Raw genomic sequence first — 16,614 nt, 5'->3', positions numbered from 1 at the left:
GTGAGGGGAGTCTACCTGTTGGTGGTCGTAGTATTAGTAGTAGTATTTAAAGTCCCCACAACAATTCTTTAGTTTTTAAATCGACCATGGGAAAAAAAGAGATACTGTGCAAATAGTCTTTATTTTATATTCATAACATCAACACCTACCATAAACCCTTAGCGGCTCTATGGTGCAGTGTCTTGGCTAGTGCTTTTTGTCAGCACTGCCATCTAGTGGTGAGCTTAGTGTTATCTGGATACTGTAGGCTGGTAGTTGGTACTGTAGGCTACCTACACCACAAGGCCAAAAGTATGTGAACATCTGCTTGTCGAACATCTCACTCAAAAAATCATGGCCATTAATAGAGTTGGTCCCCCCTTTACTGCTATAACAGCCTCCACTCTTCTGGGAAGGCTTTCCACTAGATGTTGGTACATTGTTGCACAAGAGCATTACATGCTGACCAGAGTGCTCACGTGCGCCACCGCACGCATGATGATTTTGTCCACCCACAGCAGACGCAATCACGACACGCAGGTTGAAATATCAAAACGAACTCTGAAACAACTATAATAATTTGGGGACAGGTCGAAAAGCATTAAAGATTTACGTCAATTTAGCTAGCCAACTTGCTGTTGCTATCTAATTTGTCCTGGGATAAACATTGGGTTATGCCAGTGTAGGTCCTCTACTCCGACAATTTATCCACAGATAAAAAAAGGATAAACCAAGTTTGTTTCTAGTAATCTCTCCTCCTTAAGGCTTTTATATGGCAGTTGGCAAACAACTTTAAGGTGCATTACCACCACCAACAGGACTGGAGTGTGGACCTCAGTTCATCTTTCAATCACTCACGTGGGTATATGCTCATAGAAGCCAATGAGGACATGGGAGAGGCGGGACTTGCAACGCGTCAAGCGTCAAAAACAGAACCAAGTTCTATTTTAGCGACTGGCTACGCAGATGCTCGTTGACGTGCGCGATCAGTGTGGGCGCAATGATTGAATAACGTGTAAATGTATTTTGAGATGTGTGGTCAGCATGTTAGTGAGGTTGGGCACTGATGTTGTGCAATTAGGCCTGGCTCGCAGTCGGCGTTCCAATTCATCCCAAAGGTGTTAGATGGAATTGATGTCAGGGTTGTACAAGCCATTCAAAGTTCTTACACACCGATCTCAACAAACCATTTCTGTATGGACCTTGCTTTTTGCACGGGGGCATTGTCATACTGAAACAAGAAAGGGCCATCCCCAAACTGTTGCCACAAAGTTGGAAGCACAGAATCATCTAGAATGTCATTGTATGCTGTAGCTTTAATATTTCGCTTCACTGGAACTAAGGGGCCTAGCCCGAACCACGAAAAACACCCCCGACCATTATTCCTCCTCCCCCAAACTTTACAGTTGGCACAATGCATTGGGGCAGGTAGCATTTCTACCAAACCCAGATTTGTCTGTTGGACTGCCAGATGGTGAAGCATGATTCATCACTCAAGAGAACATGTTTCCACTGCTCCAGAGTCCAATGGCGGCAAGCTTTACACCATTCCAGACGAAGCTTGGCTTTGCGCATGGTGATCTTAGGCTTGTGTGCGGCTGTTCGGCCATGGAAACCCATTTTATGAAGCTCCCGACGAACAGTTCTTGTGCTGACGTTGCTTCCAGAGGCAGTTTGGAACTCATTCACCTCAGTCACCTGGGGCCCAGAGAGGGGAGAGGTCAGGCTTGTCTTTTACATGTCCCTGGTGTTATGCAGAATATCAGAAAGGGAAGAGGACAGGAGGGAACATTGTCTTCATATGTGAATGTATCTGTTAAACCATGTGAATTGATGGTGTGATTAATGAGGAACCAATTACTGGTTTCCACAATGTCTGTGCGCCAGTCACTCCCTCCTTTGGCCTTGGGGGATGTATGTGGTAGTGTCTAGAGTTGACAATTGTTTTATTCCATTGGATGAGTTGGAGTTTTTGTGCTAGGAGTAACAGGAACAAGATAGCAACCTCGTCTTAGGGACCAAACTGAACGATAATTTACAGCGAATGCTATCTGGCTATGGGATACTCCTTTCTCATTTATAGTCTCACTTTGTGAACTGTTCCTAATATCTGTGGTTTGTTATGTGACTAGGGGGTGGATCTTTGCTATAAAAAGATCTCAGTAGCCATTGTGTTGCCACTCTCAACGGATCATTAAAAATGGTGAATCGTTGAAAGTCATTGCTATTGCAAAGCTCTTATTATTAAAGATTTAGTTTAAGTATAACCCCAACTTGTGATAAATTTGTCTCTCCTAATATCATAATACAGAAATTAACCACCACAAGCTCCACTTCACATTAACAGCACTTACAGTTGACTGGGGCAGCGCTAGTAAGGCAGAAATGTTGTTGGTGGCATGTTTGCGTGGGGGTGGGGGGGAAAATTGTGAACCATAGCCATATCAAACATCAATACATCCAATTGGCACAAGCATTGGTTCACTGCAGGTCAAGGACTCATTTATTGTGACTATTCCATTGGTTCATAATCTGAAAGAAAATAAATAATACTTGAACCTAGTTCTGCTGGATCGTCCCAGTCATTTTCATCCAAAACTCTGTTACTGTGGTGTTCCATTTAAATGTTTCTGCAAATCGCTTCAATGTTTTTTTATAACATCTAACCTTACCTACTCTACTTGTAAGGGTTTAATCTTGTTTCCCCAATGCATCCCTCTACAACATCAGTGTTATTAAATGGTGTTTCATCCGCAAGTGCTCTTTCCATGCTGTTTACAGTACATCTGCCCTGGTAACTGTGATTACATTCCTCTGCCTCACTGCACCTGACCTATGTAATCCTCTCACTCTCTCTTCCCTGCTCTCTCACCAATAATACACTGAGAGTGGTGTTTGAGCTGCAGCTATGCCATGAGCAGGCAACAGTCGACCTCCAACCCCAGCCGACCCACAATCCCAGCCCCAGCCTCAGCCCGACTTCGGGCTCCAACCTCAGCATCAACTGACCCACAGCCTCAGCTCCAGCCTGACCCTCAGCCCCAATCTCCAGCTCTAGCCAAGCTCCAGCCCCAGCTCCACGGCTTCTCTCCTCCGTGAGAGCTTGTTACTCTAGGGTGTGCGGGTGCATGATGCTCAGACTCTGGCCCTAACCAGGCATCTCCAGCTGGGTTAATTCAGGGTAGAGAGAGGGCACAGCCCATCACAAGCCTCGTCAACCATGGGGGGCAGGGAATCTCTTCACCATGAGTAACCCACAGGACACAGATGTACTTTTCTCTCTCACTCACAAAAACACACACACCTCCATCCACAATTGCATGTGTGCACAGTGCACACACACACGCCCAGAGAGAGAGAGAGATGAACAGAGACAACTCTTTGGGTGTTGGAAGTAGAGCAGAATAATTCTGTCTCGGTAGACAGACTAATAACATAATATTCTATTTTATTCGATGTTCCAGTGAATGGTGAGTTGTCCCAGCTTACCTGTGCTGGAGCAGGTGAGAGTGCCGGCCGGTGCTGGACTGGTGCCGCTGCCTGTGCTTGGGGGGAGCTCTCCATTGTTGAGCTGCTTGACCCTGCGCAGGTGGGAACGGCCGTTGTAGTGGACCTGGGCCTGGGCGGCTGAGTTGAGCTGGAGGTTGCACACCTCGCAGAGGGAGTAGAGCAGCCTTTTCTTCTGCTGAGGGCCATCTGGGTGTCCTTCTTCGGGCTCCTGTAGCAGCTCGCCACACAGGTTGAAGGGCAAGCACACGCCTCCACCATGGCCGCCGCCACTGCCTTTCTGCAGCAACTGGGTTGGACTCCGAGGCCTTTTCATACCTAGAAATGAACACAGCGAGGGAACAGGGTGAGTCAAGAGATGAGTAATACGTACAGAATTGGCAAGGTCTTCTTTAGACATCTTAGTGTGCTGCCTTTCAGTTTTCCAACTCAGGTGCAAACGGCTGAGATTTCGTAGCAAAACTCCTCAGGTAACACCAAGAGCATAGATACAGGCAAAACATATAAGGACGGTAATTGCAGAGGGAGAAAAGTCTTCTCTCCAAACCACATATTCACAACATATTTCGCAATTTTTTTAGCGTCACCTTCTGCACAAACTCTTCACATGCCATTACTTTTGAGTTCCACTCAAAAACTGCTAATCAACACATCAGCTAGTACCACTTGTTTTACCTCTGCTCTGCCATCATCACAAAATGTGTATCCAAAATGGTACCCATTCCCAATATAGTGTGCTACTTTTATCCCAGGTATAGGGTGCCATTTGGGACAAAGACAAAGCTATAGCCCAGACCCAGCATCACTCACCGCCCAATTGCCTATCAGCAACAGGTCAGGTGAATGTTCTTTGACGGAGATGAAAGATGATGATTCTCAGACACTCGTTGTGTCAAACAGAGGGTGCAGGCTGCCCGGGGGCCAGAGGTGAACCTGGTGCTTATCAAAGCACTGTCGCTCCGTTCGTTCCAAATGGATTAGCAACTAGTTGGTAAACACCAGGTCACCTCCACACATTCACATGCAGAAAGGCCTGGGAAACACATACAGTGCCTTCGGAAAGTATTCAGACCCCTTGACTTTTCCCACATTTTGTTATGTTACAGCCTTATTCCAAAATGGATTACATTTTAATAAAAATCCTCATCAATCTACACACAATACCCCATAATGACAAAGTGAAAACAGTTTGCAAAAATGTCAAACTTATTACAAATAAAAAACAGAAATACCTTATTTACATAAGTATTCAGATATTTTGCTATGTGACTCGAAATTGAGCTCAGGTGCATCCTGTTTCCATTGATCATTCTTGAGATGTTTCTACAACTTCATTGGAGTCCTCCTGTGGTAAATTCAGTTGATTGAACATGATTTGGAAAGACACACCTGTCTATATAAGGTCCCAGAGTTGAAAGCATGTCAGAGCAAAAAACAAGCCCTGAGGTTGAAGGAATTTTTCATAGAGCTCTGAGAAAGGATTGTGTTGAGGCATAGATCTGGGGAAGGGTACCAAAAAATCAAATCAAACTTTGGCACATGTGCCGAATACAACAAGTGTAGACCTTACCGTAAAATTATTACTTACAAGCCTTTAACCAACAGTGCAGTTCATGACGAGTTAAGAAAATATTTACCCAATAAACTAAAGTAAAAAATTATAAAAAGTCAATGTAAATTGTCCGGTGGCCATTTGATTAATTGTTCAGCAGTCTTATGGCTTGGGGGTAGAAGCTGTTAAGGAGCCTTTTGGTCCTAGACTTGGTGCTCTGGTACCGCTTGCCGTGCGGTAGCAGAGAAAACAGTCTATGACTCAGGTGACTGGAGTATCTGACAATTTTTGGCCTTTCCTCTGACATCGCCTATTATATAGGTCCTGGATGGCAGGAAGCTTGGCCCCAGTGATGTACTGGGCCATTCGCACTACCCTCTGTAGCACCTTACGGTCAGATGCAGAGCAGTTGCCATACTAGGCGGTGATGCAACTGGTCAGGATGCTCTCGATGGTGCAGCTGTAGAACATTTGAGGATCTGGGGACCCATATAAAATCGTTTCAGTCTCCTGAGGGGGAAAAGGTGTTGTCGTGCCCTCTTTACGACTGTCTTGGTGTGTTTGGACCAGTTCGTTGGTGATGTCTGCAGAATTGAGGGTCCCCAAGAACACAGTGGCCTCTATATTTCTTAAATGGAAGAAGTTTGGAACCACCTAGAGCTGGCCGCTCGTCCAAACTGAGCAATAGGGGGAGAAACAAGATTCTTTGGTCTGATGAAACCGAGATTGAACTCTTTGGCCTGAATGACAAGCGTCACGTCTGGAGGAAACCTGGCACCATCCCTACGGTGAAGCACGGTGGTGGCAGCATCATGCTGTGGGGATGATTTTCAGCGGCAGGGCCTGGGAGACTAGTCAGGATCGAGGCAAAGATGAATGGAGCAAAGTACAGAGAGATCCTTGTTGAAAACCTACTCCAAAGCGCTCAGGACCTCAGACTGGGGCGAAGGTTCACCTTCCAACAGGACAATGACCCAAAGCACACAACCAAGACAACGCAGGAGTGGCTTCAGGACAAGTCTATGAATATCCTTGAGTGGCCCAGCCAGATCATGAACTTGAACCCGATCTAACATCTCTGGAGAGACCTGAAAATAGCTGTGCAGTAACACTCCCCATCCAAGCTGACAGAACTTGTGAGGTTCTGCAAAGAAGAATGAGAGAAACTCCCCAAATAAAGGTGTTCCAAGCTTGTAGCGTCAGACCTAAGACTCGAGGCTATAATCGCAGCCAAAGGTGCTTCAAAGTACTGAGTAAAGGGTCTGAATACCTATGTAAATGTGACATTTCAGTTTTTACTTTTTATAAATGTAAAAAATTCTTACAAACCTGTTTTTGCTTTGTCTTTATGGGGTATTATGTGTAGATTGTTGAGGGAAAAATACAACAATTTAATAAATGTTCAAATAAGGTTCTAACGTATAAAAATGTGGAAAAGGTCAAGGGGACAGAATACTTCCCAAATTCACCCCAACTGTAAGAATATTCTAATATAAATACACAATGCAGAGGACTAGAGGTCAAGAGGGCTAGAGAGCAATGGAACTAGTGTTTTTCAGTTCAACATTTATTTAGGATCTGTGTAGGAATTTCAGTCCGGGACTCATAGCAAGTTCTCATTGGTCCAAACTATTTATACATTGAGCCTGAAATGGAAACTTAGTATTTTGCCATTGGCCCAATTTTACTGCAAGGAATTCTAATTGGTCAACCAAAGGCTAGGCTTGGGTATAAACTACATCCTGTCTCTTTGTTCCCTGAGAAAACACTGAGGACAGGGAAGAATAAACATCTAACATATACTTTCCAGCATAACTATGATTTCTTCTCTTTGAATAAATATATTTTACTCCCCATGATTTGCTTTGGGGTTAGTGTTATTGAAGAATAACATCAACTGCTAACACAACTTTCCAGATACACACATTCTCATGCAAACAGCGACACATCTTGCGCATACGCAATCACAAACATTCAGGCGCACATCCAAGCACATACACATTAGGGTTGAATGGCGGGAACCTAGTTACCACTCCCTTTTACCCGGGATAAATAACTGCGAGAAGCTGGTGAATTATAATAAATGATTTATATGAACAGCATGGCGTGAAATGGAACTGTTCAATTATATGCGATGTCTAAATCTGCTTATCTACGGTCTCTGCAAGATGAATCAACGCTCAGGGTGGGGTCAGACAACCCATCTCAGTATGGAGAGCAATTCACGATGGATGTAGACCTATCATCTCATCATGGTAACTTTTTTTCTTGTGACAGGTAGGCCTACAGTTGCTGCAGCATAGCCTATGCTACAGAAATATAAAGGCCGAATGCGCGTCTAATTTACCCATCTCCATCTGGCTTTCAGGGATCAACTTGTTTTTTAATTGTAAAGATCCCCCAAAAATGAATTGCAGCTGCAGAGTGTTATAACAGTTTATCACTTGAATGTCATTGCTTTAAATCAGTGCACACGCGAGGACCCTCTCGCAGTCTCTCTCTCTCCATAAAAAAAAAAAAAAAAAAAAAGTTATATATATATATATATATATATATATAAAAATAAAACAAGGACCAGTCAAAAGTTTGGGGGCACAAAGAGGGACACAAGCAAAGAAGGACGCAAGCTCTGTTTTGCTGAATGTTAAATACAGCAGCCCAGTAGAACTCACCATCAGCTTGAAAGAAGATCGAACGCGCAATCACGGTAGGCTATAGTAGTTAATAATTCAGACGCATAACCATTCAATCTTTGTTAAGAGAAGTGAAAGCCTTCTCCATCTACTGCTAGTCCTATATTATTCAAGGATGCCATTGGAATGATGAAGATATGGACAACGAAACTTATTTCATTTAACTGTTGAAAGTGAGGGAGGAATGAAGCAACAATAGAGAGAAAATGAGGAGGTAGGCTAATACCATTAGGGGAAATATTATTAAAGGTTTATATGCGTCAGCCTACTAATTATACAAATATCCCCTATTATATTTCAAAAATGTAAATAAAATTCGCTAGCCTATACTTGTAACTTTGTAGGCCGCATGTGCTGCACCAGAATTGCATGTCCTCTTCTGCTTTATCATGGTTTGAACAATGTGTGTAATTCCAGTCCACATAATACAGTATGATACAGGGAAAGGGAAAGGGGGATAACTTAGTCAGTTGTCCAACAATGTATTCAATTGAAATGTGTCTTCCGCATTTAACCCAACCCCTCTGAATCAGAGAGGTGCGGGCGGCTGCCTTAATCGACATCCACGTCTTCGGCGCCCGGGGAACAGTGGGTTAACTGCCTTGCTCAAGGGCAGAACGACAGATTTCTACCCCCTGAATCCCGTCAGCTCCGGGATTCGATCCAGCAACACAATACAGTACTACAGTTCACACTCAAAACGATTAGCCTTCTGGAGCTAGTTTTATTTATTTACCCAAGAGAGCAGCTACATCTATGGGCTTTTCATGTTGATGGAACATTTGAAAAATACCGAAAAAATAGTCAACCATAATACACACATATAAGCGCGCCACAGGTTATTAACACACACACACGCACGCCAGTCATTAGTTCATGTTCAAGTAGTTTCTTTGACATTTGCAGGTATTAGAAGTAATAAATACACTGGAATTCTTTGTTGGGGCTCTCTCACATACAGGACAGTACATACACATACAGTAAAAATATAATAAAAATAACATCAATTAAAAGTGCTAAGTGGTAAGATCATAAAAGCAGTTCAGTCGTATGTGCCAAAGTGCTAAAAGTAGGATGAAAAAAACCCCAGCTCAGGTTGCTTGGTTTAGCAGGCGGATTGCACTGGGTTAAAAACTATTCTTGAACCTGGTAGTGGAGGTTTTGATGCTCCTGTTGTGACGACCCAAAACCAAGTGCAGTCGCGAAAACCATCAAACACTATGATGAAACTGGATCTCATGAGGACCGCCACAGGAAAGGAAGACCCAGAGTTACCTCTGCTGCAGAGGACAAGTTCATTAGAGTTACCAGCCTCAGAAATTAGAATTGAAGTAACAAACACGTCTTAACAGCAACTGTTCAGAGGAGACTGCGTGAATCAGGCATTCATGGTCGAATTGCTGCGAAGCTGTCTTCAAGGCAAAGGGTGGCTACTTTGAAGAATCTAAAATATATTTTGATGTGTTTAACACTTTTTTGGTTACTACATGATTCCATGTGTTATTTCATAGTTTATGTCGTCACTATTATTCTACAATTACATTTTACATTTAAGTCATTTAGCAGACGCTCTTATCCAGAGCGACTTACAAATTGGTGCATTCACCTTATGATATCCAGTGGAACAACCACTTTACAATAGTGCATCTAAATCTTTTTTTTTTTGGGGGGGGGGTTAGAAGGATTACTTTATCCTATCCCAGGTATTCCTTAAAGAGGTGGGGTTTCAGGTGTCTCCGGAAGGTGGTGATTGACTCCGCTGTCCTGGCGTCGTGAGGGAGCTTGTTCCACCATAGGGGTGCCAGAGCAGCGAACAGTTTTGACTGGGCAATGTAGAAAATATAAAAAATAAAGAAAAATGAGTAAGTGTTTCCAAAATTTTGACTGGTACTGTATATCAACAGAGCATTCAGAAAGTATTCAGAAACCTTTACTTTTTCCACATTTGTTACCTGACAGCCAAATTCTAATAAATAAAAACATTTACTCCCCTTAACTATCTACTCACAATACCACATAATGACAAAATAAAAACAGTGTTTTAGACATTTTAGCAAAATTACTAAAGAAATTACAAAAAAAAAAAATCACATTCACAACCGGTCAAATGTTTTAGAACACCTACTCATTAAATATTTTTTCTTTAATTGTACTATGTTATAAATTGTAGAATAATAGTGAAGACATCAAAACTATGAAATAACATGTGTAACGTCTGCTTCCAACTCACACCCTCAAACGTGTAGATCCCCTGAACGCAGCTCACTTTCCAGCCCACTTTCCAGCTCACACTCACCTAGATCCCCTGAAAGCAGCTCACTCTCTAGATCCCAATCACCTGAATTCTAATCACCTGTTCTCACACACACACACACACACACATTTAGTTCAGTTCTTTGCACCCAGTCACTGTGAGGTATTGTTTGTTTTGTGACATCTTTCAGAGTGCTGGTTTCCCCGTGATATACTCCTCCCAATTATGTATGCCTTTTGCCTATTCCCTGCCTGTACTTTAGCCTATTAGATTTCCCATTATCTACCTATTGCCTGAATCTCCCAGATGACATTACTAGCCTTTTCTCTGCCTGTACTGTTGCCCTTTTGGACCCCTGTTTATGACCTTCTGCCTGCCCCTGGACCCAGATACCTGCCTGTGGTCCTTTGCAATAAACACATTTTACATTTACGTAGTGAATGTAGTGAATGCATACATTTCATACATTGTTTTTTTTCTTCTTTTTTTTTGTACTGGCCCCCCGTGGGAATCGAACCCACAACCCTGGCGTTGCACACACCATGCTGGCATTGCAAACACCATGCTCTACCAACTGAGCCACAGGGAAGACACCCTGTGACACACCTGCGGCGCCCTGCACTTGAAACCAGCTCTCGGTCTCCCCTCATTCATTACAATATGGAATCACGTGGTAACCAAAAAAACTGTTAAACAAATCAAAAAATATTTGAGATTCTTCAAATAGCCACCCATTGCCTTGATGACAGCTTTGCACACTCTTGGCAGTCTCTCAACCAGCTTCATGAGGAATGCATGGGCCTTGTTAATTTGTGAAATTTCTTTCCTTCTTAATGCATTTGAACCAATCAGTTGTGACAAGGTAGGGCTGGTATACAGAAGATAGCCCTATTTGGTAAAAGACCAAGTCCATATTATGGCAAGAACTGCTTATTTTAGCTAAGGGAAACAGTCCATCATTACTTTAAGACATGAAGGAAAATGTCAAGAACTTTTAAAGTTTCTTAAAGTGCAGTCGCAAAAACCATAAAGCACTATGATGAAACTGTCTCTTGAGGACCGCCACAGGAATGGAATGGACAGTGTTACCTCTGCTGCAGAGGATAAGTTAGAGTTAGCAGCCTCAGAAATTGCAGCTCAAATAAATGCTTCACAGATTAAGTAACAGACACATCTCAACATCACCTGTTCAGAGGAGACTGCGTGAATCAGGCCTTCATGGTCAAATTGCTGCAAAGAAACCACTACTAAAGGACATCAATAAGAAGGAGAGTGATGGAGTGCTTCATCAGATGACCTGACCTCAACCCAAATGAGAAGGTTTGGCATGAGTTGGACTGCAGAGTGAAGGAGAAGCAGCCAACAAGTGCTAAGCATATATGGGAACTCCTTCAAGACTGTTGGAAAAGCATTCCAGGTGAAGCTGGTTGAGAGAATGCCAAGAGTTTGCAAAGCTGTCTTCAAGGCAAAGGGTGGCTACTTTGAAAAATCTAAAATATATTTTCATTTGTTTAACACTTTTTTTTGGTTACTACATGATTCCATATGTGTTATTTCATAGTTTTGACATCTTCACTATTGTTCTACAATGTAGAAAATAGTAAAAGATAAAAGAAAAACCCTTGAATGAGTAGATGTTCTAAAACTTTTGACCGGTAGTGTAAGTGTTCAGACCCTTTACTCAGCACTTTGTTGACGCACCTTTGGTAGCGATTACAGCGTAGAGTCTTCTTGGGTATGACGGTACAAGCTTGGTACACCTGTATTTGGGGAGTTTCTCCCATTCTTCTCTGCTGGTCCTGTCAGGTTGGATGGGGAGCATCACTGCACAGCTATTTTCAGGTCTCTCTAGAGATGTTTGATCCGGTTCAAGTCCGGTATCTGGCTGAACCACTCAAGGACATTCGGAGACTTGTCCTGAAGCCACTCCTGCGTTCTCTTGGCTGTGCTTAGGGTCGTTGTCCGGTTGAAATGTGAACCTTCGCCCCAGTCTGAGGTCCTAAGCGCTCAAGTAGCAGGTTTTCATCAAGGATCTCTGTACTTTGCTCCGTTCATCTTTGCCTCAATCTTGACTAGTCTCCCAGCCCCTGCCGCTGAAAAACATCCCCATGCTGACACCACCATGCTTCATCGTAGGGATGGTGCCAGGTTTACTCCAGATGTGACGCTTGGCATTCAGGCCAACGAGTTCAATCACCAGATCACAGAATCTTGTTTCTCATGGTCTGAGAGTCTTTAGGTGTCATTTGGCAAACTCCAAGCGCGCTGTCATGTGCTGTTTACTGAGGAGTGGCTTCCGACTAGCCACTCTACCACAAAGGCCTGATTGGTGGAGTGATGCAGAGATGGTTGTCCTTCTGGAAGGTTCTCCCGCCTCCACAATGGAACACTAGAGCTCTGTCAGAGTGACCATCGGGTTCTTGGTCACCTCCCTGACCAAGGCCCTTCCCCCCCGATTGCTCAGTTTGGCCGGGCGGCCAGCTCTAGGAAGAGTCTTGCGTCTGAGCTCAATTTCGAGTCATAGCAAAGGGTCTGAATACTTATGTAAATAAGGTATTTCATTTTTTTTTTAATACATTTGCAAACCCGTTTTCGCTTTGACATTATGGGTTAGTGTGTAGACTGCTGTAACAACAAATTGTGGAAAAAGTCAATGTGTCTTAATACTTTTTTTGAGTCCTGTATCTTGTCCTATTCACATGACTAGTCCAATACTCTCAAAAAAGTGGTAAATACAACCACACTGTCACCATATCAAATCTCTCTGGATTTAAGGTGCTAGTGAACTCATGTTAGTTCCAAATAGAACTTTAAAAGGATTCTATATCTGACCTGAATTGGTTCCATCTGGAACCTTTTTCAAATGGTTCTCCTTTAGTGACAAACTTGTTCCTGTATACTTATTTTTTTATATCCATTGATGATGTGCTACTTTTAACATCTGTGCGTCTTTGTTGTGTTTTTATGGTGTATTTACTGGTAATGTATGTATTGGCTGGTGCAATCAAATTTCCCCTCTGGAGGATTAATAAAGTACTATCTTATATTACTTCTTCAATTATTTTACATTAGAGAATTATTGATGAAGGCATTGTTGGTTTCCAGGTTCCCACTTCATTGCTTTCACCAATCTTACCATGTCAGAATCAGATTAGTGATTAAAAGAAGGAAGGAAGGCACAGTAGCACTACCATTCCATTTCATCGTTAATACCAGAATAACAGAGTGACAGACTTTTCACTTTAAAATGTATGTCAAGCAAAAACCAATGATTTGAAAAGTTAAAACAAACCATACAGCTATATCCACAAGGACTACATTGAACAATGAAAATGTAACAAAACACATTTACTTGATGAATAGTGCAGATGCAAAGTTTAACAGAATGACGGCACAAACCGTCATTCTGTTAACAGATTTTGCATTTGCACTGGTCTTCAAGTTGTGTTTTTGTAAAATGTTCAGTGGAAATTGTTAAAGGGATAGTTCACCCAAATGATAAAATAACAGTTTCCTTACCCTGTAAGCAGTCTATGGACTAGGTATGACAGAAATCCATGCTTTGGTGTAGTTTCCCTGGCACTGTTTCCACACGCTAACATTTTAGCATTTGTGGCACAAATCCCCTTCAAGACATGCGACAAATATCATTTTTCGCTTTAAAAGTAGCCCTTGTGTGTAGAGTTGTATGGTTTGTTTAACTCTGCAATCAGTTTTTTGTTTGACATACAGTACCCATCAAATGTTTGGACACATGTACTCATTCTAGGGTTTTTCTTTATTTTGAGTATTTCTTACATTGTAGAATAATAGTTAAGATATCAAAACAATAAAATAACACATTTTATCTTCAAAGTAGCCACCCTTTGCCTTAACAGCTTTGCACACTCTTGGCATTCTCTCAATCAGCTTCATGGCGCCAGAGGAGTTGGCTGCTAGCAAATTGCTCTATTGTGTGTTTTTTCACGTTATTTGTAACTTATGTTGTACATACTGATTCTGCCACTGTCTCTTATGACCAAAAAGAGCTTCTGGATATCAGGACAGCGATTACTCACCTCGTACTGGAAGAAGATTTTTTCTTTAACGAGTCGGACGCAAAGGATTTACTTCAGAGACCTGACAAGGCCCTCATCCCCATCATTTGCAGGAGAAAGAAACAGAGATATCGGGGACGTAGGTTGGGGTGCCTTGTAAGGAGCCGACAGTGAGTGGGTAATCTGCCTTAACCATCAGTCCTATTAAACAAACTACAATCACGTATATCCTACCAGCTATCACGTTTAAGGTAAGACCCAGGTGCAGACTGCTGAAATAACAAAAGTTTATTATTTGAACAGGGGCAGGCAAAAGGACAGGTCAAGGGCAGGCAGAGGTCAGTAATACAGCTAGGTGGGGCAAAGGCACAGGACGGCAGGCAGGCTCAGTGTCAGGGCAGGCAGGAATGGGCAAAACCAGGAATCAAGAAAACAGGAACTATAGCAAAGACAGGAGCAAGGGAAAAACCGCTGGTAGGCTTGACGAACAAAACGAACTGGCAACAGACAAACAGAGAACACAGAATTAAATACACAGGTGATAATGGGGAAGATGGGTGGCACCTGGAGGGGGTGGAGACAAGCACAGGTGAAACAGATCAGGGTGTAACACCAACGGGACATTAAAAACTGTAATATCTTATGTTTCACTGAGTTGTGTTTGAACGACAACATGAATAACATACAGCTGGTTGGTTTTACGCTGCATCGGCAAGATAGAACAGCCGCTTCCGGTAAGACAAGGTGTGGCGGTCTGTGTATATTTGTAAACAACAGCTGGTGCACGAAAACTAATGAGCTGTATATGGCCATAAGCAAACAGGAAAACGCTCATCCAGAGGCGGCGCTCCTAGTGGCCGGGGACTTTAATGCAGGGAAACTTCCGTTTCTAATTTCTACCAGCATGTTAATTGTGCAACCAGAGGGGGAAAAAAATCTAGACCACCTTTACTCCACACACAAAGACGCGTACAAAGCTCTCCCTTGTCCTCCATTTGGCAAATCTGACATTAATTCTTTCCTCCTGATTCCTGCTTGCAAGCAAAAACTAAAGCAGGAAGCACCAGTGACTCGGTCAGTAAAGAAGTGGTCAGATGACATCGATGCTAAGCTACAGACTGGAATAGACTGGAATATGACTGGAATATGACTGGAATATGTTCCAGAATTCTTCCGATTGCATTGAGGAGTACACCACATCAGTCACTGGCTTCATCAATAAGTGCATCGATGACGTCATCCCCACAGTGACTGTACGTACATACCCCAACCAGAAGCCATGGATTACAGGCAACATCTGCATCGAGCTAAAGGTTAAAGCTGCCGCTTTCAAGGCGCGGGACTCTAACCCGGAGCTTATAAGAAATCTCACTATTCCCTCCGACGAACCATCAAACAGGCAAAGCATCAATAAAGGACTAAGATTGAATTGTATTACACGGGCGCCGACGCTCATTGGTTGTGGCAGTGCTTGCAAACTATTAGACTACAAAAGGAAAGAACAGCTGTGAGCTGCCCCTGACATGAGCCTACCAGATGGGTTAAATTACTTCTTACCTCGAAGCGAGCATAGCAACACCGAAGCATGCATGAGAGTATCAGCTGTTCCGGACGACTGTGTGATCGCGCTCTCCGTAGCCGATGTGAGTAAGACCTTTAAACAGGTCAACATTCACAAGGCCAGACGGATTACCTGGACGTGTACTCCAAGCATGCGCTGACCAACTGGCAAAATGTCTTCACTGACATTTTCAACCTGTCCCTGATTTGAGTGTGTAATACCAACATGTTTCAAGAAGACCACCCTAGTCCCTGTGCCCAAGAACACCAAGGTAACCTGTCTAAATGACTTCTGGGACTCTGGGACTAAACACCTCCGTCTGCATCTGGATTCTGGACTTCCTGACGGTCCACCCCCGGGTGGTAAGGGTAGGTAACAACACATCCGTGCTGATCCTCAACACGGGGGCCCACTCAGGGGTGCCTGCTCAGGCCCCTCCTGTACTCCCTGTTCACTCATGACTTCATGGTTAGGCAAGACTAACACCATCATTAAGTTTGCCGATGACACAACAGTGGTAGGCTTGATCACCGACAACGATGAGACAGCCTATAGGGAGGTGTCAGAGACCTGGCTGTGTGGTGCCAGGATAACAACCTCTCCATCAACGTGATCAAGACTAAGGAGATGATTGTGGACTACAGGAAAAGGAGGACCGAGCACGCCCCCATTCTCATCGACGGGGCTGTAGTCGAGCAGGTTGAGAGCTTCTAGCTCCTTGGTGTCTGCATCACCAACAAACTATCATGGTCCAAACACACCAAGACAGTCCTGAAGAGACCACATACTTAACGTTTTACTACTTTAATACACATACAAGTGAATTTGTCCAAATACTTTTGCTTCCCTTCAATGGGGGGACTATGTACAAAAAGTTCTGTAATTTCGAAATAGTTTCCCGATATTGATAAAAAAATACCCTCAAATGAAAGCTGACTGTCTGCACATTAACTTCAGAGTCGATGTTTGATTTCAAATCCAAAATTTGAGCATAGAGCCAAATTAGAAAAAAATGCTTCACTGTCCCAATA

The 16,614-nt window shown here is 43.1% G+C and overlaps 1 protein-coding gene across 5 annotated transcripts in view; it reads right to left on the bottom strand.

The window, feature by feature from the left end:
- LOC106575132 (zinc finger protein 385B) overlaps window positions 1–16,614 on the bottom strand; it is a 164,507-nt gene that overhangs the window by 110,765 nt on the left and 37,128 nt on the right. For all 5 annotated transcript variants that reach the window (XM_014151365.2, XM_014151361.2, XM_045698754.1 and 2 more), the window contains one exon: window positions 3,469–3,804. In XM_014151365.2, coding sequence (XP_014006840.1) covers window positions 3,469–3,802 — 334 coding nt within the window. In that variant the 5' untranslated portion in view covers window positions 3,803–3,804. The remainder of the gene's footprint in view (window positions 1–3,468; window positions 3,805–16,614) is intronic.

This window comes from Salmo salar, chromosome ssa17, assembly GCF_905237065.1.
Source record: "Salmo salar chromosome ssa17, Ssal_v3.1, whole genome shotgun sequence".
NCBI lineage: Eukaryota > Metazoa > Chordata > Actinopteri > Salmoniformes > Salmonidae > Salmo > Salmo salar.
Note: the sequence above shows the minus strand (reverse complement) of the source record. Positions and strands in the feature narration are given on the sequence as shown.